Source organism: Hydractinia symbiolongicarpus, chromosome 6 (assembly GCF_029227915.1).
Source record: "Hydractinia symbiolongicarpus strain clone_291-10 chromosome 6, HSymV2.1, whole genome shotgun sequence".
NCBI classification, from domain to species: Eukaryota; Metazoa; Cnidaria; class Hydrozoa; order Anthoathecata; family Hydractiniidae; genus Hydractinia; species Hydractinia symbiolongicarpus.
This window is the reverse complement of record NC_079880.1, coordinates 22,980,630-23,006,763: the sequence shown is the minus strand read 5'-3', so window position 1 is coordinate 23,006,763 and position 26,134 is coordinate 22,980,630. Positions and strand designations below refer to the sequence as shown.

The window sequence follows — 26,134 nt, the reverse complement described above, 5'->3', positions numbered from 1 at the left end:
TCTTACTAGTTATTGGGAATGTTTGTGGGAATGTTTTCGCCCGCTTCCTTAAAGGTTAAACTGGCAAGCAGCACAGAACTGAAGTGAGACCAAAGCAGAATGAAGTTGACTTTCATAACAAGTACGCCAACCTCATCCAAAGGGCTTTTTTCTCTCGGCGCTACGCTCATTCTCATCTGACAAAAAGGTTTCTCACCAGATATACAAAAAACCGACGGGCCCAGGAATCTAGGTTGAAAGGACAAAAGAGTCAAAAAATAGACAAACAACTATTTTTGTTGCATGCAAAAAGCAAAATATATTTTGAGATTGAAGACTGGGTGGCTGCGGATTAAGCCTGGCATTGCTTATTACTACAGTCAAAGAAAATGAAAAAGGTGTCCCTGATAGATTATTTTATAATAAATAAATTTAAGATATGTTACAAGAGCATCTACATTGATACATTTTCATTACAAAATTGTCTAGCAAAATCTTGCTTTTCTTCTTACTTCCGTACATCCACTGAGATTCAACAAATTCCAACCTTATTAGAATTTTTGATTGCTTTTAACTTAGTGTTTTGACCAACTAATACGGCATATAATCTACTCCAATTATGCGTCATATTTGTTCTTCTTCATCTTCTAAACAATGCTTGATGGCCTTGCGATTCCGTTTTTAAAGACTGCGCAAGAAATTCAACTGAAACAAAAAATGTAGCCACAGTTAGAAAAAGAGTCGTCGCGCCGAAGTTAAATGAGATGAAAAAATGGGAGCAGCCAGTGATCATACCGTAATTCTAGAGAAAAGTGTATTCCATACGAAAAAACATACGCTTGCGTAATACAAGCGTCTGCATAATATATTGGGACAAATTCAGATTAAAGTTGTGTTTAAACCCTCATCCATTTCTCAATGTTGAAGAGCGAGTGTACCCCGTAACGGTATTTCAACACTGAAATAGGGGGAGGGGTCTGTAAAATGTCGAGGAAGTAAGTTTTGGTAAAAAATCCATTTGTCCTAATATTTATGTACAAGATTGTAGAATTGCACACTTGTTAAACTTCTTTATCTAAAATAACAACTTACAATGCGGATACGAGCCTCGCTTAGCCAGACTGCTAAAGAATGAGTGCAGAAATGATGTGCAACGGTTAAAGTCTTTCTCAATCGTGTTGATTCTGCTCATACTGCAAGACAATATAAATAAATAAATAAACAAATAAATAAAGGTTGAGTAGGAAGATGTGAAAATAAATAAGCAAATGTAAAACCTGAACAGGTTTGATTATCCGTGCAGATGTTAATCATAGTCCGTTCATTAATTTTTTACATTTTCAAGTCCATGACTGTCGCTTACTTTCCCAGAAATTTACACGGAAAAAAAATGACGTGATTCCAAAAAACTTATGCATTCTCGCGAATCAATTTTCGCGCTTGTTTCTAAGTTCAATTGATTTCGTAAAATTAAATTTTGCAAAAAAAAAAAAACAGTTTTTTTTAATCGTTCGTTTTCGGTTTGCACGAAAGCTTCGCAGAATTTAACTTCTTGATGTTTCAAAACACCGCCAAATAGCGAAAATTCTTCCTCCGAAAATTTCTGACAATAAAGTTTTATCACTAGGCGAATGGATATTTGAGCAAAAACTGTAGCGCACAAATAAGTGTAATAGAGGAAATAAACCAAGTGTCTCTTTAAGGCTGTTCTTCATTAGAGCGCGTTCGTGGTCACAACTTCCTTGCGTTAAAACGTCGGTGTTAAATATGTTTTATTCCATCACATTAGAAATTCTTAAGGGTTGTCCAAAAAGTTATTTTTCTTTAACGCTTGAAAGTTGACTCGTCTCAACTCACTCACTAACTTGCCAACCGCCGCGACCAGAAAAAATTCGAATGCGCATGCTCAGGTACTAAACGCTGTTAGTTGCACCCAAAAGTTAAACATAATATTCTGTGTTCACACTTACTCTATACGGTGTACACTCGATAACCATAGCAACTCGAAATCAAACACAAGTGATAGAACTCTGAAGATGGCTTCCCTGGAGCGACCAATCTATAAAGAACTTAAAACTCACTCCGGATTTTTTTGTGAGTATACGCACAATTTGTCAGGACAAGGAACAGACTGAATAATTTATAACAATGAGGTTGCAGAGTTTGTAGTTTGTTTTGTTTTGTCAAAACTGATTGAATTTTCTTCATTAAAAACTTATTTAAAGCTCCGGATCGCAAAAATAAACAAACGTTTTCATGCAATCAGGTGTATATGCAATCCCAGTTGAAAAGAATAACTAATCATATGGAGATCGTTAATCTTTAAGAGGGTTAATCGCAATGTTACACAGACACCACTGCCTTCTTTAAAAAAATCCGCGAAAATAAGTATTTGTCAGCAGGTGTGAAATCATTCAAAAATATCGCAACACAGAAGATAATCAAATTAGAAACAACACCCTGGTGTCTAATTGACGTCAATTCCGCTTAATAATTTTTCAATTTTTTTCACCTTGAACTTCTTAATTCGTCCTTCCCCACATACCACCACCCCTTTTCCCGCGGTTATAATTTTTAATGGTGACTTCCCAAGCTCCCATCTATTAGGCTGCTCAAGACAACGCAAACACCTGCCACCACTTCTAGTAACTCCCTTCGCGGTTGAATCTCCCCTCTGGCTAGTTGAACTGTAACAGCGAGGCTTAGCTAACCATAGGCCTACTCTATCGATAACCATGGGATTCCATAATTAACGTGATAGATAGATAGATAAAGCCCTTACAATGACTTCGAATTTGAAGATGAGTAGTTTACTACGGCACTCACAAAAGTTAGAGTGTCATGACAATGAGACACCAAAAATAAAATTTTAAAACCAAAACATACTTTTTCATGGAGAAAACATCTTTGCTTCAAATTGTGAAGAAATTTCCGATGAAGTTCCATTATCTCGTCCAAATCCTTGGCCTGAAACAAAAATAAAATAAAAAAAATCCAAAAAAACCAGTCATCAAGTAACAGAAAGTTTTAATGTGCTTGGTAGCGGTTGGCTCTTCTTTCCTTCCGACTATAACTATGTTATATTACCGCTACAGATGCGTATAGCATTGCTCTAACTCGCTTGTCTGTCGCGGTTCGCAGTCGGTAGACGGTTTTGAATTGGTTGACAAAACTGCATTTAAATTGTACCGGAGTGGGGATTTGAACCTAAAACCTAAATTAGTTTTAGGTTTCAATGTAATTTTCATTCCTGGCATGCTTGTTTTGTTCACTATGCCAATTTTATCAAAAACAAAGACTTTTTATTTCTGGAATGTTTTGGGTGTTTATTTTCATCTGGGTATTGGTGATAAATCAAATTTTGGGAAGCTACCCAGGGTACGTGCCACAGAAAAAACGGCGCTTCGTACAAACAAGCCATACTTGAAAGTTAGGCTGAAAAGAACGATCTTATCCCGAACGCAGGGGGAGTTTTAATACATCACTCTCCTTTGGGGGCGTAATTTATTAGTTTTACACGATGTAAGCCAAATAAGATTATTCTGTCCTTACACATCCTACCAATATTACCAAGCTATACATTGTTAATTGTTAAAATGTAATGTCTAAGGTTTGAGCCCCCTGACTACCATCTGAACGCATGCTTAAATCTTACTCTATAGATCTATTTTACCAACTATCCCACCTTCATCACTTTTTAAACTAAAAATACTCTTGCTTCGTTTATTCAAACCACTTACCTCGATAACCTTTGATTTAAATTCTGCACAAGTAGCATTTTGAATCTAAAATACAAGCAGAAAAATTAAAAAATATGAAAATAATTAAAAATTATGAAAATAAAAAAATACTCCAGCAGAAGTATTTTTATCAGTAATTTAATTTCAAAACTTTAATTTCCAAAATCTCTTTATTTAGTCCACACTTTCACAGACAGACTGTCAGGCAGTGACAAGGCCACATTACTATCAGCCGATTTACCTTGTTTTACCAATCATTTTTTACTAAAATATACCATATCCTACCCTTGTCATCAAGTAAAAATGGAAATTTCGAATCACATGCATCATTTTCATTCGAAGGATCAACATTCGATTTTTTAGTTTTTGTTGGTTCGCAGACAACAACTGATCATTCTTTTTCGCTCTTCTGATTGGCTCGTCTTCATCACTCGACGAATTCAAGTCAGACGATTCGTTGAGAGGCACAGATGACGTCAGATCTGAAATAAAAAACAGGTCAAGAAAACAGAGAATGAATACCAATATAATCATCTCTGCGCCGAATTTTTTTTATTAAATTATTTTTAATTTTTATTTTTGGTTTCCAACAATTTGTCGGATGTTAATTGATAACAAAAAGTTGACAATGTTGAAACGATATATTTGCAGATGTAACTGACTCAGCTGAGTACCATGAACAAAATGTAAAAGAATTTTGAACTACACATTTTTAACTGACGTAACAGGACTAAATTGCGCACATATATTTCTCACTTTTTGCACTTTCAACTACATTTTGATACAAACATTGTCTGTAAATTTTGTTTTTAAATTATAACAAGAAGCCCTGGGGGCTCTAAGAATTTCCGCGCGCTACCAAAATATTTGATGAAAACCTGCTAATTCGTTGTGTTATTGTGCCAAATATTCGAAGGGGTTTGGTGCATGAACCTCTGAAGATAAAGCACACCAGTGACATTATATCTTACAACAAACGCAAACAAAACGAAACGTGCCATTAAACTCACATTTTAAAAGAAATTGCTAACAAAAAATACAGCCTATCATTCATGGCTGAAAGTCTTGTGATTGAAACGTTTATGGTCTTAAACGGCATTAGTTGACAAAAAATCAAAATTTTGATGTCACCATTATGTTCAGCATACTTTTTTGTTAACTTTGCCAATTTTTGTTGAAAATTAAGTAGTTTTAATTTTGGGACCAATTTTGGCCTAAAATGACATTTAAGGTGGCAAAAAACCAAAATTTTGATGTCACCATCATGTTCAGCATACTTTATTTGTTAACTGTGCCAAATTTTGTTGAAAATAAAGTAGTTCTAATTTTTGGACCAATTTTGGCCTAAAATGACATTTAGGTGACAAAAATCAAAATTATTATGTCACCATTATGTTCAGCATACTTTTTTTGTTAACTGTGCCAAATTTTGTCGAAAACAAATACCAATTTTGGCCTGAAACGTCAATACGAGACTTCCCGGTAGTTAAGGAGCTAGGGTACGAAGTTTACATCTGTGACGGAGCAACGTGAAATCCCAGGGTCGATTTTTTCTCAAAAAATGCTCCGAGAGAAAAAAACGACGGTTTTAAAGAATTTCCTACGCCTTCGGGCGCGGAAATTCAACAAAACACGAGGTTCAGGATTTAATACCGGTAGTCAAATGTTAAAAAAACTTCCAAGATAGATCTCAAAACCTCTCAAAATAACCGAGATTTTCCGCTGATCGCAAGGTTGAAGAATAGACGGACATGTGAATAGAACATTTACAGGCGTATAAAATAAAATGTAGTTACCATGGAAACGCAACTGTTCTAACGCCCATATAGCTCGTTTAATTTTCATGAGGAATTTAAAAATCTGGTTGTACTTCTGTTCAGTTTCATTGTCGAGTATTATTGTGACTGGCCAGGGAGCCTAAGAATTAAAATACGCATTTTAGTATAAGTGACGGTTTTGGAGAAAATTTCAACAACGATAATTACGCAAACGTTAGAAATAAAATTTCAAATCCAATGATTCGATAATAAAGACATGTAACACCATAAACAAAACAAACAAACATTGAACAAAATGACAGCCACACAGTTATTTCAACAAGCCTATTATTAATTCCCTCTAAATCTGTAACTTAGTTGACCACAGGTATGCATAGCATTACTATAGTTGTGATTGGTATCTTATGTGGTTAGCCTTACTAATTTTGATGGATTATACCCTGTCAATTGTTTCCAGGAGGAACCACAAAAGCAGTTACAGTGTTGAAAGAAAATTCCCGTTTGAGCTACAGAAACCTTTGAAATTTCTGCCCAACTATAAAACGACCATAACGGATGGAATTCACAACCTCTTGCGCATGAGTTTCACGCTCTACCAACTGAACTACCGATCCCCTGTACTGTAACACAAGTGTACATAGCACTATCATCGCACATTAAACACGTTCAAAAACACCTGTTGAAAAAATGTTACCTTATAATGCAACGAGATGCAGTCAAATAGATTGGCATTGTTATTATAATCCGGCGTTTCTATGGTAACAGTCAAACTAAAAAAGCGACAATAACAAACGCAATTAGTCTTGCAAGAAACAACAGAATAACTTCTGATAATTGTGGGTTTTTAAAAGGCCTAACCTTGAAACATATAAATGATTGTTTCTATTTCCTATCTTTCTTCCTTCTCTATAATTCGTAAACTTACACTCTTTCAGGGTTATATGGTAAAGTTCAGGTATAATATATTTTTATTGTTTATTCAGAAGACATGAAACAGTAGTATTACTTTAACATTTTAATTCACCTCACCACATTAAAAGCTACAAAAAAAAATGTCGATGTGAACTATAAGTTCTCTTACTAAGAACAATTCAGATCTTTATTAAAAAAAGGCCATAATGAGCATGAAATATAAAATTTGTGTCTAGAAAATGTACAATATAAAAACTCATGGTTGATCAATACTAGGTTGTCAGCTAATATTCTTGTGAGGGAGGGCAAGTCTAAACGTCAAACTGACAATTAACGTACACGTTCTGTGTCTCATTAACAAGCTTGTTACCTTCCCATTAGATGCGGATAATTTATTTGAAGAGAATCTTGCATTACGATATTCAAGTATGGCATGTCTTGCCAAAATTCTTTTCTTTTGCCCTAGACATGCACAAAGTGATTTGTTATTTATGCACGCGTTTTTGCCACTATTAAATTCATACGTCAAACAATCAAATCCAACATATCACACAGATTTACCGTTTTCGGCATGACAATTTATCAACACTTATACCTTTTGAAATATTTCTGAATAAAATGTATGCATTGTCCCACCAGCCTCCATCAAGAAGAAGTTCTATAAAAATGTAAAAGATTGATGTTTTTTAACTACAAGATGCACATCGAGATCTACAGTCCTTGTTAAAAAATCGTCACAATTTTTTGATAACTTTTTAAAAGTTATCAAAAAGCAGCCAATGCTCTGAAGCCAGAAATGCAGCTTACTAGCATTTCGGAATAATCCAAATAAATTTCTAGCATTTCGGAATAATTACGGAATAATCCAAATAAGAGCCCACAAAGTTTCAAAATATCTGGTAAAAGAACCATGCTAACGTCAGCAACATTGGGCACATTAGGAGTCTGGATCTAACCAATTAACCTAAGAGTCTAAACTTTAAAAAGTTTAAATTATGCAAATCTAATAAGGAAATAGCCAATCACTGCTTGTGATTACGGACTTTATATTTCTAGTCTTATGCCAACATTTTGTGGCAAAGATTTTATTTTCAAATCAAAAAATTCAATTTGAAACTACTACACGTACGACCTGTTTTATGTTAGAAAAACCTCAAATGAAATGAATATATACCTCCATCACTTCCAAATGTTTGAATAAGTCCCATTCTTTTTTGAATAGTTCCAACAATACTGCGCATGCCTAAGAAAGTAAAGTATTCTCCACAAATTTCACGATTATTAAGCTTTTTTTTATTTTCACTGAATCTTTTTTTTCTAAATTTATTTTAACTTGTTAGAAGTTTCACATGGGCCTGCATTTCGGGATGTTCACATAAGTTATTAGCCTCCGTTTAGGTATGTACTCAGCAATAAACCAAATGGGATTGTATAAGCTTTAACATGAGGGATACTTATACCCTACAATTGTATAATCCATTTTCTGGTACAAAAACAACCAACAAGTAAAACTTCACTACTTTTCAAAATTTAAAGTTGTTGCTCTATGGCTTTCACAGGAGCCCTTGCTGGAATATTTAAGAAGGTTGGAGGACGCCCCACCAGCATTGCAAAGTTAAAGTAGTGCCTTATCATATCTGTTGAAAATAGCAGGAAATAAACTTTGCTCAATTAATAACTTGATTGGAGGACGACACGATCCATCTTCTAAAAATGAAAAAAAGAATACATATGGAAATTTAATAACAAAATTAAAATAATAATAATGAATTACCCACTAAGTAAACAGACCAAACAACAAACAAACAAACAAAAAAGAAACACACAAACAAAGACTGTATACTACTTACTGAGCAGTTGCAACCAAGCAGCATACTCGCTTCTAAATATTAAAAAAATACAATCTCAAGTTATAAAGGCTGGAATCGCCAATTAAAATGAGATACACTTGGTTATTATCTATACTTAAGTAATTGTAGAAAAGTTTAAAGAAAGCTTCTCAAGGCACTGAATAAAAAGCTACGTTAAAAAAGACTAACATTAATTCCAATTTGAAAGGTATTATTTTGACTCATTAAAGCGGGCACTGAAAAGTTCTTACTGAGAATCATTTTTTATGATGTCATTTTGTTTCTTTAATTTCCTGTAGTTGTTTAAAAACATCATGTTGAAATTTTCTCGAATAAGAGGATCCATTGTGGGGTCTTCAATCAAAACATTTCCAAAATCAACAACATCCTCAGTTACGGTGAAATCTTTTCCTAGAAATACAGAATCACCATTCTCAGCATATATTATCTCTCCTAAATATATAATACTAAGAAAATACCATAATCTAGACAAGAGGCTTAACAAATAGGCTAAATAGAAAATGGAATAACCTTTGAGAAATCTGTTATTTGATTCTTGCAAAATTTTTTTGAGGTTGTCTTTAAATTCAACATGCAGTGATTTGATGGATAGAACGCTTGTAGCAAACTAAGAATACGAAAAGAAAAAACAAATATTTAGCAGAATCTGTTAACGCAAGATATATTTGAGCGAGTTCCACAAATATTGAAATTAAACAAATTTCACAAAATAAACAGCAAAATGTTGCATGCTCATTTTTGCTTGTTGAGCTGTCAAAACTGAATATTGATTGGTTAATATGTTTTTTTGTGAAGGGACACAAAAGTAGCTACTGTTTTAACTCCTTCCGGAATAAAATCTTAATAAAGCATGGGAAAGGTTAGGACGATAACTAATCAAGATGCAACATTGTTAGACAAAAAACCAATCAAGACGCAATATTGTTGGACAAAAGCCAATCAAGATACAACAATGTTTGACAAAAACCAATCAAGATGCAACATTGTTGGACAAGAACCAATTAAGGTGCAACATGATGCATGCAACATTATACATCACTTTTTCAATCTCTTTAAACTTTTGACAGTTAGAAGTTGACATACCCTTAGCATCTAGCACAACTTTTCTTACATAAGACAAATGGGAATGAACAGAAGAGAAGACACATGAATGCATTGTCCAAATACTTTTGACAGTAATAAACTTAAATCAAAGGCATATTTCAATGAAGTCACGCTTTTTTTCTGCAACGCGATACTTCCCAATTATGCATGGTAATTCGCTATTTTGATAACCTTATCTTGTCCACTCAGCAAGAAAAACAACTATTTTTTGTCACTGATCTGAAAAATTTCATCAAAACCAGCCGTCTAACTAGTACTTATCTTGCTGATTATGATTAAAATGCCAGTTGGACGCCTAGTGGGAACCAACATTCACAATTTCGATTTTATTTGGCAGGCAGGAATAGAGATTTAATTCTTTACAGACAATGCAATTTATATATTAAACAGTCTACCTTTCCAAATTCTTCTAACAAACCAAGTGATTTTCCAGCTAGCAACACCTAAAATATAAAAAATGTATTTAATCTATGAAAACTAACAGGCAATTAAATAGAGAAACATCAAGTATGTTACATATGAAAAAAAATTCAAAGTCTTGACGCTAAACCTGTTTCTGAACGTCTTTGATAAACTTTGGAAGCAAAGCCACTTTGTCAATTGTTTCTAAACACAAATTGTAACTGAAATATTGAACAAGGCCCATGGTTTGGTCTACAGCGCAGGCATGCTTAGCAAGTGTCTTTTCCACAGCTACAGTTTAACCCATGCCGTGTGAAGGAAATTGGCTGGACAATGCCAGTGTATAACTAATAATAATAACCATAAAGATTGAAAAAAAAAACCTAACAGATCCTACCTTTTATTCGGTATGTGTTTTCCCAGTAATTTGCTTCACCTTGTTCAATAACTTGAGCTCTAAACAACAAAAATAAAGTTGAACGCAAAGGCCAGTTCTCATTTAACCAGAAATAAAGCAATAATACATGATTTTTCGAAAAATAGAAATGTGTTAGTAGACTTGTCTTGTCAACTCTTACAATTGACTTCTGCATACAATTGGAAGCACAGGCTAACCTTAACCCGTAAAAAGAGAAAACGCCTGTAAGGCAAATTTCAGTTTTCGTTTATTATTTCTTTTTAAAAAATAAAAGTTCTGCTCACCTGTATATCATAAACTCTTCATCACTACTATTCGGCAGTCTTCCCATGATCATCCACTGTTCCAAATCGTACAGATACGGTTGGCAAACGTCCAAAAACATGGGAAGGATAATCAACACCTGTATTTATACAAAATCTATTAAATATGTAAACTGATGTTTTAAATGATATTGAAATATAAAAATTCAACATTTGTTAACAATTCTTCACACCACGAATTTTGGATTATGTGACCTCGTTTTTCTCACCTATCCAATTTTTTACACGTATAATACCCAAGCACACAAATGCAATCTTCTCCAAAACGAGGCAAGGTAAGGTAGGACACAATTTATAGCACCTGTTAAGACATTTATTACACAATTGGGGATTCGTAGCTCAGTCAGTAGACGACTGGACCCATATCAAAGAGGACCAATCCCCACTTAAGGGCTTCGTCTCGTTGGGCAGAAATTTTAAAGGTTTGTGTAGTTCGAATGGGAGCTTTAAACACTCCAAACACTCCAGTATACCCCTCAAAATTAGAGGGGATACCAGAAAATACACACTACCACACTACTGCAAATCCAAAAAACAACACACAAAAGTAGACTATGTACTAACTTTATCAAGACCAGCATCTCCAAGTGAATCGTAAGCACATAACATATCGAAAAAAATGTCCAGAAAATATACAACTCTCTATAATGAAATAAAACAATATTGAAACAAAAATATTAATAAATTTGAACCATGTACTTTACGGGGACATTTATTACTGGTAGAATTTTTAATGTAGAGCTTTAATTGCAGAATTTTTGCACATTTGACTCTAACTCCACAAAATAAGTTCCAAAAATTTTTAAAATTTTAATCCAAAACTATTTTAACTTAAATTTCTCATAGGACCTAAGCTCTTGAGTTCCTTGTTGCTTATATAAAAATACCTCTATTTCTAAAAGTTTTGGCTGTTTTCGCTTTAAATAAATCATTTTGGGACTACTCTAATTTTTCGCTTTCACAAATTTGTTGTTCTTGATAACAAGTTTATCGCATTTCGAAGATAAAACTTGGATATAAGAAACTACAAAAATTAAAACGTGTGTTGTTTTTCGTAAATGTTTTTTCATGCTATGTAAAAATATTTTTATTACATAAAAAACATACAGGTTTCTTTGTTAATTCACCTTGAAGTTATACATTTTCTTCAAATTTATTTAATAATGAATTTATTATGTTGACATTACTTCAAAGATGTAAAGGGCAAAAAAATGCCAACCATAATTCAGAGATAAAAATGACATTGTATGCATATTTACTTCTTAAGTTACAAAAAACTTTCTCAAAATGTATAGATTGCTAGCAACAATACTAAAAACTTACTTCAGTAACAGTTGAATACAATACATGACCTTTCAATACAGCATCAGTGTACAACTGATAAACACAGTTCACCTGTAACGTAATTTACTTGTCATAAAGTTCCTAATATAGGTTGAGTCATTCTAATTCACTTTTTTCACCTTAAAATATTTTGTGACTAAAGTTCCGATTGCCTGTCAACTCTATTAACACAGCAACACTCCCAATTGTCCAATGCTGACATAAATTTAAAAGGCCATAGGTTACCCATGACATAAACTACTGATAATAGAGATTATAGAAATACATCCCTGATTGAATGTCAGAAGATTCTTTTCTCTTCATGATATGCATGTTAATTAAAGTTCACTAGCATTTAAAGACATTCTACAAAAAAATGATAGCAAAAAAATTACCTTAGCTGAATCCTCCAACAATTTGTCTTTTAACACAACTAATGTAATAATCTCATCTAGAGCATAATCATATAAAAAAGGTCAGAAGAGGGTTTTTATATACATTTTAGGTCAAGGAAAGTTAAACAAAGTGTGATTGCATTTTATTTCTTTAATTCTTTGTTCACATATAAAGGTAACAAACTAATTTTTCTAATTTGAAGTAGTTAACTATATAGGGCTTTTGCAAGTCTATGAAAGATTAGTCCCGTTGAAAAACCCTTGCTGGTATAGATTATTAAATTCTAAAATTTCCTGGAGCAATATTGGGTTCTTCTGTGAGGAAGATTGTGAGGCAACTTTTTTTTAAGTGCTGGAAAAATTTGTCTTTAATTTAGATGTGCATGAACATGCAAATTATTAATTTTGTGGTCATATATTTAAAACTCTTGTTTAAAAACATAATCGTGTTGTTTTTTCAATTGGATTTCTGGGATTTCATTTTAGTTCAGTCAGGAATAGAGTTGTTAAAAAAAAGTTTTACTTTACCTTGCTCAATTAACGACTGTTCAAGTTTTGCCATTTCAGCTTTTCTTTCCTGCAATACAAAAAAAAAATTGTAAGTGAAATGTAAACACTAAGTTTAAAAGTTTTCTTAAAGTTTAAAAGTTTTCTTAAACCAACTGTAATCATTATTATCAATTTCTGTTTAACAAAAAAATCAAATAATAGTAAAATGAATTATAACAATAAACATAGCAACAAGAACAAAAAACAATAACAGGCATGATTACCGATAGATATCGGCCCAGCACATATCCAAAAGCACGAAATGTTTTAGACATCTCATTTTCATTCTGAGTTACGTTGAAAGAAAACTTCTTTAACTCAACGACTTTGTTGCCAATAGAAGTAAAAGTATGGAGGTAGCTTGATAACGATTCCTTTAAAATAACACAATTAAAATGAATATTGTAGTATAAATGTGTCAAAACAGCATAGTTTTTTTTGCGAATCTTTTGAAGTTCATTAAAAATTATGGTATCCCAACTTTATCAGGTATTGTAACGCTCTGATTCTAAAACTTTGTGATGTACATATACAGAAAACTTAGAATTTTTAAGAACTTTATGGCACTAAATAAGTCTTAATTTAAAATAAATGTTACCTTGGTTAAATGGCTAACAACAATATTTTCATTCACAGTGTAGCAACCATCTTTAAATACATAAACATATAAACTTTCTACACCCTGGAGCATCCTGTTGTTAAATAAAAAACATTACAAACAGCACTGTGTTGCATCATAAATTTCTTAAGAACAAGAATGAGAATATTACCACAGAGTTTCTTTAACAAGTTGTTTTTCTATCAGCTGTTGGTAACCAGGTCCCTGCCTGTTTTCGGCTTCTTCTCTTTTAAATATTTCCCTAAAAATTAAAGCTGCTGTCAACATCCCCTTGTTGTTGAATATCCAGTTTATGTTATGGTTATATAACTCACCAGTTTTCACACATTCTACTGTTACTAACGCTGTATCGATATTTAGTAATTTTAAATTCCGAACTTTCATTCTTTACCCAATATGATGGCACCACGTGTTCGTTTAACCATGCCAATTCCTGATGAGAAAAAAAGAAGGAAGCAATATAACTTAGTTACGGAGAGAGAGTCTTGATTATCCTCTAGATTGTTCCATAGCTCACAGCTTAAGCAGATCGTTCCACAGCTTACATTTAGCATACACAAAATATTCTTGTGATAGTAAAATAAATGTTTGCAGTAGTTCATACCTTGCTAACATCGCAAATTTTTTCTCTTTTGTACTTTTTTTGCAGCTCTACTATTTCTGCATACATGTGTTCATCTTCTTCAATTTCTTCAATAACTTCCTCTTCTGAAAAAGCCTAAAATTTGAGTCTGGTTCTTATATATATGGTGTTCATTGTTGACACTGAAAACACTGAATCATTGTGTCTTTTTAAGATCAAATACAATGAACTTGTGGCGTGACATTCCATGCGAGACTAAATACTTGAAGATTTCTTAGTTTTTTACACAAAACTTGTAAAGTCTAAAGTTATACTGCCACTTTTTCATGTGGTCAACCAAAAGTGGCTATCAATCTATGTTTCATTGTAACAGTGTTCTGTCAAAGCAAAACATATATTCCAATGTGCATCATAACTTAATGTCAAGATGTTGTGATCAGGATAATCTGTTTCAACAGTTGTTCTCTCAAACAGTAGCAACAATCAAAGATCATTCAGCAGAATATGGTTTTAAAAAGATTAAACAAATTTCTATTTTTCCCAGATTCTTCCTTTGTACAAAAACCCTCAAAAATTTAAGTGAAAAGAAAAAAACATAAAAATTTACCCATAATTCTTCATCACTATTATAAAGCTCCTAAAAAGAATTTAGCATATAATAGCATAAATGTCATTAATAGAAACAGTTGAACTTTGATAAATTAAATTACAGTTATGATTTTAACAGTCTTTATGAGTGCTACTAACCTTCTCTACATCCTCGTTGATTGCAGCACCAATACTTAGTTCTTCCTCTCCTTCTAACAAATATGTTTTCCAGTCAAAAGTATCCGTAGCTGTACAAAAAAAATGTATTAAATTTAATTCAATTCACTAACATTGTCAATATTTACAAGGTGATATGTTATTTGACTGTTGGGGCATTGTTAACATGTCAGAGGTTGCATCAGCAATTCCTGAGTGCAGACATAAATTAGAAAGGCTTCTTTCTAAAAACTAAAGACTCTTTCTTGAAGCAATCAAATATAACTTTCGTCAGGTGATGTATACAGCCCGGATCTTTAATTACGCATAATTTTCATTTTAAGATTTTTTTTTTCACAATCTTTAAAAAGTAATTCTAGAGAAGTTTTCTGGCCTTTTTCAGAAAAAAACAGCAAAAAACAACAAAAACAAGAACAAAAAAAAAAAGTATTTTAACGAAAACATATATCAGCCGTAAACAGCTATCATAACTTGATGATTAAATAAAACAGATTTTTTTTTAATTAAAAAAATTCTTTTGAATTTTTCTGGGATTATATTCCTGAAAAGAAACAAAACTTGTTGGTATATATCTTATCATTTTCTGTTTTATTAATCATATACATTTAAAAAAACAATGTATTACTTACCATTTTGCTTTCGTTTTTCTTCTGGAGCGACAAATTTGCTGTTAAGAGGATTGTTGGATAGGCTCAATAAAAAGTCCAACAGTGAATAATGTGCATCAGTCTACAACATAAAATTGGTATGAAAATTAATATACATGTATCTTTACTGTATGCATGTGTAAGCAAATAAAACACTTCAATATAAATTTCAGTGATGTTCTATAGATATCCATAAAAATAAAATAATGCATTATATTTTTAATTATTAACTGTGTAAGTTACCCAAAGATTCTCTAACAAGATACATTTTGAGTACACAATTTATTTGCACACCATATTACTTGTTTCAGATTTGCTTATTTTTCCTTTTTTTTTAAAACAATAAATAGATTCATCTCATTTTTATTTGATTTGTGTTATCTTTATTTCCAACACTAGTTGTTAGCCTGTGTAGATATTTTCCACATCACTAATTCCCCCTGTTAGCATGAGGTAATAAGATGTACTTATGTCAGCAAATACCCCCAAAAAACAAAAAAAAATTCTTTAGAAATTCGTATACCTGTTGCCTTCAAGGTATAGATCTTGAAACGCTGATCAAGACAATGTATAGAATCATGCATCTTTGACAAACGGTTGCAGAGATATTAGGGTTTAAAGGTTTTTGGACGACGTCATCAACCCGTCCATTCCGAAATGGATTCGGGGACCCATATTTGGAAAACTTACCCAAATTGGTCTCAGGCGGTCCCTAGTTACCCACGCAGTGAAAAATGGCTGACGTCACCACCTTGTTGCCAAGTTATTTGGCCTCAGAGTTTTAGGTGCACTGTAATTGCTTCAATAATTTAAATTATGATATTGATGTTAAAGTAGTGATATTGACATTTAATACATAACTTTTCTGGCTACATCAAAGAAAAATGAAGATATCCAATTTGCCTGTTACAGACACACACAGACACACTCTCCGTAGATAGTGTTTTTATGTTGACAGACAGTGACTAATATAAAAAAAAATTCATTAAAAGTTGCAAATCATTTATAAAGAAAAAATAAACTTAAACAAAAACATAAAATAGATATTATCAACTATATAATTTAACCTGTGTCTCTTTTTCTTCCTTATTTGTTTCCAAAAGTGGCTGATTAACAAACAAATCAACTAATTCCTCCAGATGGGTTGCTTTCTTGTCCTGTGAATTGACACGAAACTTTGAACAGAGGCTAAAAACATACATAGTAAACAAGTTAAAATTCTTGAAATATATACTTTCAGCTTATGGGCAGGATGCCAAATCAAGAAACCCAGCTCTATTTCTGTCAACATTCACACTAACTGGACTGAAGGATTTTAATACATTAAAAACAAATTTCTTAAAACTTTCATTTATTTTACATAATGTGAGGCTTCCTTACCCAGCAATTGATCTTGATACATCAAGAGGGTTAACATCAAGAAATCGATGAAATCTAATAATAAACAATTAAGAACCATCAAATTACAAAAATACTATACTACTAATGGTTTTATAAACCATTTAACCAGTCATTATGGAAAAATAGTGACTGAGGTTGTGATGTCATGGCTCAATAATAAGGTAATTTTGATAAGATATGTTCACATGCACGATATGCATTAAAACAAAAATATGCACACCGATTCTAAAATAACAGTTACTTGTTCTAAAAGTATGGCTACGAAAAACAATCATAACATTTATCAAAAAAACTAAGAGGTTTTGTTAGAAAAGGCAAATGTTGTGTGATATTTTTTCTTTTTGGTGATAAACAAATTTTTGTTGTTCATTGTTGCTATTTTTTTTAAAAAAACTATATGACAAAAGTTATGGCACGGGATGGCACATCGCTGTTTCGCTACGCTCAAACCGTGGACAAAATTAAAATGGCTTCCACAATTTTTTTTGAAATTTTGTATTTTTATCATTTTTTAAGTTATTGAAACTTTTTTGTATTGTTTTAATTTTACTTTGTGGCGCCATAGATTAGTGGTTATAGCTCTAGTACTCTGTGCGGGAGACCAGGGTTCGATTCCTCTTGATGGTGATTCAACATGGGCAAGTGAATGTTACCATAGCCCCGGGTTAACCAAAGCCATGTGAGGGAAATTGGGAAGATGGCACACTGTGTGGGCCATTGGATGTTGCCGGGAGTTGTCTAGTAGAGTGTGGGCCCTAATTGGGTCTGCGTACAGTACAGTCCAGTCCAGATGTAAACGTACGCGTACGCTTAACTTGCAAAAATAATTGCTTTCATTAAAAAAACAATAGGATAGCGAGTTCCTTTCAAATTGCGCGAAAATAATTACTTCGTGTTAAAAACAAAAGCATAGCAAGAAACATTGTTTATAAACAATACTCTGCACGAGAAAAAATTAAACGCGAAGGCCATTGAATTTTTATTTTTTTTAACAACGAAACTTATTATAATAACGCGATTTTAATCTCGATATATTTAAAAAACACAAGCTCTTTTAAAAAACAACAAATCAAATGATCTAAATATTTTAAAAAAAAATGCTACTTTAAAACTTTAAGTAATATTTCTTTATCGTCGAAACATATTTTTTAACATGCGAAACTTTTAAAAGTTCGTTTTATAAAAAGCAACGTTTAGTAACGCAAACGGAAAAACCCTACGTTCGGGACTTTTCGAAAACAAATTAAATTTTAATACCGAAGAAAGAAAAATCTAAAAATATAACTTTTGATGTTCAGGAAAGATCAAAACACTCATTGTGTGAACATTTTGTTTTAAATTTTAATACCGAAGAAATAGTCTAAAAATATAACTTTCGACGCGCATAAAAGGAGAAAACGCTCGTTGTGGGAACATTTTGTTCTGGTAAGAATAAAAAGATAAAATACGTGTTTCTTCTAAAAAATAAATCTTGAAAAAAGAGTTAGTACAATCTTAAAAAATATTAATAAAAAAAGAGCTATAAAATTACATGAAGTCACTGTTATTTAGTTTCGGTCGTCGCAAATACTCATTCATAGCATTAACTGCGCCTGCCCAAGTCGATTTTTGGTTCGTTTTTGAAACATCAAAATACCGAAAAACAATCTGCTTAATATACTCGACTTTTTCCCTGTCTAAAGGTTCTTTTTGAACTTGTTTACCGTTCACCATTTTGTCCTTTCAAAAAACGTTTTTTCCCTTTCTCTCCTCTACGGTGAAAATCTTTTTCATTAGTCTTGTTGCAAAATTTCCTATTTTGCCACCACATTGATTGCGCGCATACAAGATGACGTCATCGGTCAAATATGAGTTGGAAGGAATGTGATTGAAACTGTGCTGTGGAGGAATAGAAAATGGCTGGTGCGGTGGAGAAAATGGCTGGTGCGGTGGAGAAAATGGTTGGTGTGGCGGAGAAAACAGTCCATGCTGTGGATAAGGTGAAATGTATGGCGGCATATTCAAATGATGGTTTGAGATAAACGGAGGTGGTGGTTGATGAATTGAAAAGGTTGGTGCAATTTGCTGTCTAGGTGTTGGTGAAGGTTGCAAAATTAGTTTAGGTGGCGAAACTGGTTTAGGTGGCGAATCTGGAATTAAAATGTCAAAGTCATCCATGAAAGAGTTGTTTTGTGGTTGTTTGTCTTGCTACTGAGTAAGTGGTGCTTTTGTTTCCTCCTGTTGTGCGGCTTCTGGTTGATTTGTTGTTTGTTGTTGTTGCTGCTTGCGTGGTTGTAAAGCGTTATTATTTTTGGTTGGCGTTGATGTTGTTAGACTAAAGTCAATGGTGCTTGACATTCCACCCAAGGCTTTAGCCAAATCCCTTTTTATATGCGACATCGAGATGACGACTTCCTATTAAAATTAAAAGAAATATTATTATATCATACACGTATTTTATAAAAAAGTTTATAAGGCTCGGAATGTTCTTAAGGTTTTTGTTATTATTAGAAAAAACTTAGTCTGGCCGTTCTTAAGCAAGGTTCCAACAAAAAAAACAATGTAAAAATAAAGAATTTGTAAAATACCTGTAATACGGTTTTCATCTCTTGTTGCTGTTTCAACATCATTTTGACTGCGTCAAGGGTTGATTTACATGAGGGACACGATTTATTTTCCGGTGTTTCGTTTAAAATTTGTTCGCGAAGTCTGAGGACTTCTCCGGCACCAGCGGCAAAATTTACGACAGCAGCCTGAAAGAATAATATTAGATGTTGCAAGATGCAAGATTTTTCTCTAAATCTTTTAGTTAATTTAAAAAGTTATTATTTATTATACGCACTGCTTCTTTTTGGACAGATACTTTCGTTTTTTTAATGTTGCCTTCTTGTTGTGTTTGTTGCTGTTTCTGTTGATTTTGTATTATTGTTGTTGTTGTTGCGCCATGTTGTTTTTCTTGTTTCTGTGTTGTTATTGGCGTTGTTTCAGCGTGTTGTTTTTTTTGTTTTTTCTGTGTTGTCGTTGGTGTTGTTCCATCATTTCGTTTTTGTGTTGTTGTTGTTATCCCGTCTTTTCGTTTCCTTTTGCTGTTTTTAGTTAGTTTTGTTGCATTGACCGTGTTAGTGCTGATGTCGTCATCCTCGTTTCATTTTCGGAATGATCAATTTCAAAAAGGCCTGGATTGTCGTGCTGAAATTGATAATCAATTTCATTTAAAAGTTGCTTTGAATCTAAAATATAATTGTAATTAAAGCGAAAACTTATGTCATTTTTTTTTTTTAAAATAAATTATAAGTACACACCATTTAAACCTAATATCAAGGCTTGATAAATCTTGTTGGTTTTCTTCAAACTGTCGTAAATTTTGACTTGTATGTCAGCCACTTTCCTGTCGTTCAAAAAAACAAACAGCGCATCTTGATCAACTACTTTTTCCTTACGAACGATGCTTGTTGTTTTATCAATTTTAAAATAAATCAACACGTTGTTTGGTATGTTCTTTTTCTTCTGTCTGTTTTTAACAAGATCTGCTGCACAATAAGACATTTTCGTCGTCGTTAATCACAAAGTCAACGTCTGTAGTAAACTAGTACAATTTTCTGTAGTATCTCAGGTTTTTTATAGCGACAAACATAGCTGCAATTAGCACGCGGGATGTTGTCGGTTCTTTTGTACAAACAACTCACATAACTTTGAAGTCATTAACACAGAAAATTGTTGTTTATTGTCATCAAAGAAAGTGTTACCGTCATCTGGAAAGACGATTTTTTTATAATTCAATTTCGGAGGTCATAAAATAAATATGAAGCGTATATCTAGTGAAACATGTGCAAGGATTATTAATCTACGTTTATCTGGATTTAAGCCTGGTGCTATTGTAAAAAGACTTTTGGAGGATGGAATTAGAATTTAGCGGCAAAGCGTGTCACGAATATTTAAAAAATACGAAGAAAAAAAACAATTGTCGTGGGAGAGTAAATCTGGAAGAAAAAGACGCCTAAACTTAACGCATTTGGAATTTATAGATAACGCGTATGTAAAGAATGACGAACTTAGTGCAAGAGATTTACAAAAAATGATGTTTAAAGAATTCAAAATGAAATTATCAGTTACTTCGTTAAAGCGCCATAGAGCATGGTTAGGTTGGATACAAAGTGGCCCGAGGTACTGTCAAGCTATACGGTCAGTAAATTGTGAAATAAGATTAAATTTTGCCTCTGAATTAATTACCACCAAAGAAGATTTTCATGATGTAATTTTCACGGACGAATCAAGTATCTGGATGGAGCGACATTCAAGAATATGTTTTAGGAGAAAAAATCACTTTGCCAAACTCAAATCGAAAGTAAAACATCCCTACAAAGTTCATGTATGCGCTGGCATTTCCAGAAGAGGGAGAACAGGATTGCTTATTTTCACTGGTATAATGAGAAAGGTATATTAATCTTTTGCCCTCTAATATTATTTAGTAGTTATATTTATACTTTATTTTCAGGAATTTTACGTGGACACAATATTGGCTAAAGTACTGTTGCCACTTATCCAAACTGTTTATCCTGATGGGCACAGATTTTTCCAGGATAATGATCCGAAGCACAAATCAAAATACGCCATGGAATTTATGAAAAATAATAAAATTAACTATTGGCCTACACCTTCTGAATCTCCGGATATGAACCCTATCGAGATGGTGTGGGCAGAGCTAAAAAATTATTTACGTAAGCAGGTAAAACCTTCGAGTAAACGAGAACTTGTAGATGGAATTATGAAGTTTTGGAATACTGTATGCATCGCAAAATGTAATAAATATATTGACCATGTATTTAAAGTTTTGCCAATCGTCGTACAGCGAGGAGGGAGAGCGTCTGGACATTAAAACATTTTTTTAAATTTTTGTGTATTTTATATTTTTCTGCATATATATTATTTATTTTTTTGAAAGTACTTTTCATAACCTGTTTAATATTCTTGTGTTTGTTTATGTAAATACTAAATTGCATAACTTTAAACAATAGATTCGCGCACAACGAATAGAGCATAATAAAATCACATTAATAAATAACAAAATTTTCTTATGAAATTTAAAAAGGATGCGCTAGCCTTTTGTATTAAAAAGATATGTAATAATTGTGTTTTATAGTATCACGCTACATTTTATTGTTAAAAACATTGTCTTTGTTTTTTCTAGCGCGCAACAGTTCTATCGCTTAAAAGATTTAACAATGCTTCCAACAAACAATGCATCTCGCTGTCTATTTAGTCTTCGCGCAAATCTTTTATTTTATAAAACTATCAAACAATAGCTCGCCGTGTCACATTGATAGATTTGATAACATTTTAAATACTTAAAACGCTATAAGGAAGCAAGGAGGTTTAAAAGAGAAGGAGAAACATCTTCGCAAAAACATTTCTATCGCCGTTTTTCGTTTTTAAACTTTTATAATGCGATCTAAAACAACATTTCTATCACCGCTCTTCGTTTTAAATCTTTTAAAATGCGATCTAAAAAAACATTTCTATCGCCGCTATTCGTTTTTAAACTTTTAAAATGCGATCTAAAAAAACATTTCTATCGCCGTTTTTCGTTTTTAAACTTCTAAAATGCGATCTAAAAACATTTCTATCGCCGCTTTTCGTTTTTAAACTTCTAAAATGCGATCTAAAAAACATTTCTATCACCGTTTTTCGTTTTTAAACTTCTAAAATGCGATCTAAAAAACATTTCTATCGCCGTTTCTCGTTTTTAAACTTTTAAAATGCGATCTAAAAAAACATTTCTATCGCCGTTTTTCGTTTTTAAAATTTCAAAATGTGATCTAAAAAAAACATTTCTATCGCCGCTTTTCGTTTTTAAACTTCTAAAATGCGATCTAAAAAACATTTCTATCGCCGTTTTTCGTTTTTAAACTTCTAAAATGCGATCTAAAAAACATTTCTATCGCCGCTATTAGTTTTTAAACTTTTAAAATGCGATCTAAAAAAGCTTTTCTATCAAAATTAAAGTTTCAATCTTTCTTAAAATATAATAATTTCTATCGCTTAAAAGCTTTATTTAACCCGCGCAACCAACAATGCCTTCTTGCTAGTTTATTTAGTTACCACACAAAACTTTTGTTTAAAAAAAATATTAAACAATGACTCTTCGTGTCACATTGATATAGTTGATAACATTTGCAATTATGCTATTGGGAATAGTTATGTTAACACTATTTAACAATAGTTACGCGCAGTTATAATAAGCTATTTTTTCTTCGATCTTTTGTTTATTACGCGCAAGTTAATGACTTACAAGACTCGCAAAATAATTAATAAGAACAAAAGACAAACAACTACCGCCTCCGAGAAAAAGGTGTGAAACTTGAGCGTACGCGTACGCTTTAATCTGGACTGTACTGTAGCTCAAAATAAGCATTAAATACTCTAGGACTCTCCATCAAGCCATGGCCCCTCCTGGAAATATTAGACAGGATATATCCCTCAATATTTGTGAGGCTAGCCATATAAAATATGCACATCTATCTATCTTATCTTACTGAAATAAAAAGTATTAAAACAATCTACTTTTCTCCTTTTTAAATATATAAATATGTTATACATACGTGTGTGTTATGGATTTCGAATTATTTCGTTGAACAAAACACACAAAATTTAAAAAAAACATTTTTTTTGGCGAAAGTATACCATCTTCCCAACCTTGTGGCAACGCCGCGCTACTAGCTACGGACTTGATAATTGGTATGGGGGCATGAAAACACTGTTCTATCGGTGCCCTGTTTGTCTCACAAACTATAAACTGCTTAAATTTTAAGTTAAAATCTTCTCCAGGCTCCAAAAAGGAGGAGAAAAAGTTGCCAAAGTGGTGCACGGCAATTTGATGTACTGTGATCCCTTTTCTGTCTAATTAAATGAGTATCTAAACTTCTAAGAGTCATAGCAATGCCATTTAATGTTTTGTAAGGTGTGGTTTTTCCCTCAAAAAATACGGCGGTGTGATGTTTACCTTGGACTTGATTGCTCGACTCGGGAATCCTAGTTCGAAACAGGAATGTTTCAAAAATGTTGAAATAAGCAAGACAACGGTGTCTTAGGGATCGTCTCTGAGATCGTTTCAAAAAAATCGTTTAAAAACATTTCATTTTTTAATTAGCATAGCATGTGATACGAATTTTTTGAAATCGTTTATGATCGTATGGAAATCGTTTCAATATTTTGCAAATCGTTTCAAGATTGTGTTATTATATTTACTTGAAATTGTTTCACATACCATAATTTGTTTTAAAATCGTATCATTATGATCGTTTCAGTATATTTATTCTAGATCATTTCAAAATCGTTTAAAGGTTTTTTTTTACATTTTTTTATCACAAAAGAATAAAAAAAATTATTAATCTAATAAAGGCCTCTCAATAAAACCTATGTGCTGTCACATAGGCTTTTCTATCACTGCTTTCCGTTCTTAAACTTTTAAAATGCGATCTCTAACGAAGCTTTTTTATCTCCGCTTTTCATTCTTAAATATTTAAAATGCGATTTCAAAAAGCTTTTCTATCGCCGTTCTTCGTTCTTAAACTTTAAAGTGCGATCTCAAAAAGCTTTTCTATCGCCACTTTTCGTTCTTAAACTTTAAAAATGTGATCTCAAAAAGCTTTTCTATCGCCGCTTTTCGTTCTTAAACTTTTAAAATGTAATCTCAAAAAGCTTTTCTATCGCCGTACTTCGTTCTTAAATTTTTAAAATGTGATCTAAAAAATCATATCTATCGCCGTTTTCATTCTTAAATTTTTAAAATGGGATCTAAAAAGCATTTCTATCACCACATTTTGTTTTTAAATTTTTAAAATGCGATCTAATGAAGCTTTTCTATCACCGTTCTATTTTTAAAATGCGATCTAAAAAAGCATTTCTATCGCCGCATTTTGTTCTTAAATTTTTAAAATGCGATCTAACGAAGCTTTTCTATCGCCGTTCTTAGTTCTTAAATTTTTAAAATAAGATCTAAAAAAGAAAGATTAACGCTAGCTCTATACCCTAGATTGTTATGCATAAGTTAAAAAAATATAACACAAAGGAAGTATAATTATATTTAGAAATCCGTGATCATTGTTGAATAACTCTTATTTTTAAAATAGTTCTATTATGAAAAAGTGTTAATGGCCTTGATAGCTTCGAGAATGACATCAAGAGGGATGCATCGCGAGCCCTCTCAATACAATTTGAAAGTAAAAAAACGTCTATCGTGGATCGAGAATACCGTCGCGATACGCGAAGCGCAATGTTAAACAACCTTTTTCCAGTAATGTATTTCTTACATTTGGCCCAAAAATAACCCTTTGGACAATTTCAATATTTTAATATTTCATCTCCATCATCCTTAATGGCCTTAGAATCCAAAGTAATGTTTTTTATTCAGTTAATAAACGAACTTTAAGCATACATTTTAAGGCTCTTAAGGTCGTTTTTCACCTAGTTCTCACATTTGGCCCAAAAATAACCCTTTGGACAATTTCGGACAGTAATAAAATCAAGTAATTTTTATTCCAGATATTTAACCTAACCTGTGGGCCATAAAAAACATGTTTTTTTAACTTCATTCCAGAGATATTGTGGAAGACATTCATCTAAATGATAATTTTTAAGTCATTTTTAGACATTTTGGCCTAAATTTACCAATTTCGGACAGGTGTCCAAAAAAATTATCTTTTGATAATATGGACAATTTATCTGAGACTATTATTCTTTTTACAGAATATGAAAATCTTATTTTTTTCAAGTTATCCTGTTTTAACTGAGAGGGTAAATCGAATTATTTTTTAGTAGCATTTTTGTCCGCTACGAAACAGCCGTGGGCAATTAAATCAATTAGCCATCCATATATTACACCTGATGGCACGAAATGATGGCATGAAATTCAATAGTTTTTTCATGTATATAAACAAAAATTAGCTAACTTGCTCATACCTAAAATTGGACATAACATATTCCAGTGCAATCTTGAAGTTTTCATCTCGTTTCTAAATATAAATTTGTAAAAAAACTAAAACTAAATTAAAAACAAACAGGAAATATGTTGTTCATTCCCAGCACATCAAAATAAACAAACTTTTAAATATTACTTAGTTTGGTAGTAAAAGGAACTTACATCTACGTCAAAGATGTGTCTTATAAGTTCACCTGCAAGGACATCTATCAAGCCCTTTTTTAGGGAAATAGGAGCCATGATATTTTGATCTCATGTAAAATATTCTCTTTTGCACGGTCAAGTAAACGGTGCACGAAACTACGAACTAAATGCCGTAGACGCTTTTTGCATGTAAATGTATCGAAATATAAATAGGTATCGTAAAAG

The 26,134-nt window shown here is 32.4% G+C and overlaps 1 protein-coding gene across 1 annotated transcript; it reads right to left on the bottom strand.

The window, feature by feature from the left end:
• Positions 1 to 380: 380 nt before the first annotated feature.
• LOC130647653 (gamma-tubulin complex component 5-like) lies at positions 381 to 26,083 on the bottom strand. Its single transcript, XM_057453595.1, has 35 exons — positions 25,928 to 26,083; positions 25,747 to 25,799; positions 16,789 to 16,842; positions 16,476 to 16,596; positions 15,391 to 15,490; positions 14,744 to 14,832; positions 14,604 to 14,633; positions 14,018 to 14,131; positions 13,728 to 13,846; positions 13,565 to 13,654; positions 13,393 to 13,486; positions 13,019 to 13,168; positions 12,774 to 12,822; positions 12,246 to 12,301; positions 11,851 to 11,922; positions 11,092 to 11,169; positions 10,489 to 10,607; positions 10,184 to 10,242; positions 9,935 to 9,990; positions 9,780 to 9,827; positions 8,791 to 8,887; positions 8,511 to 8,670; positions 8,260 to 8,291; positions 8,037 to 8,116; positions 7,584 to 7,652; positions 7,005 to 7,067; positions 6,780 to 6,871; positions 6,192 to 6,267; positions 5,516 to 5,636; positions 4,005 to 4,201; positions 3,720 to 3,764; positions 2,866 to 2,946; positions 1,950 to 2,038; positions 1,072 to 1,172; positions 381 to 684 (listed from the first exon to the last, which is right to left on the bottom strand). Exons 1-35 carry the CDS (start codon positions 26,003 to 26,005, stop codon positions 620 to 622), a joined length of 2,997 nt encoding a protein of 998 aa, XP_057309578.1. The 5' UTR covers positions 26,006 to 26,083; the 3' UTR covers positions 381 to 619.
• Between the last annotated feature and the right edge of the window lie 51 nt (positions 26,084 to 26,134).

Bases quoted from the DNA above. Each gene is read 5' to 3' on its own strand.
- LOC130647653 (XM_057453595.1), bottom strand. From the start codon at position 26,005: ATGGCTCCTATTTCCCTAAAAAAGGGCTTGATAGATGTCCTTGCAGGT. The intron at 7,653-8,036 runs GCACTACTTTAA...TTACTTTCTTAG, and splicing joins TTTTCAACAGATATGATAAG to GCATGCGCAGTATTGTTGGA. The intron at 4,202-5,515 runs GTAACTACATTT...TTTTTATTTCAG, and splicing joins AGAACAGTTGCGTTTCCATG to ATCTGACGTCATCTGTGCCT.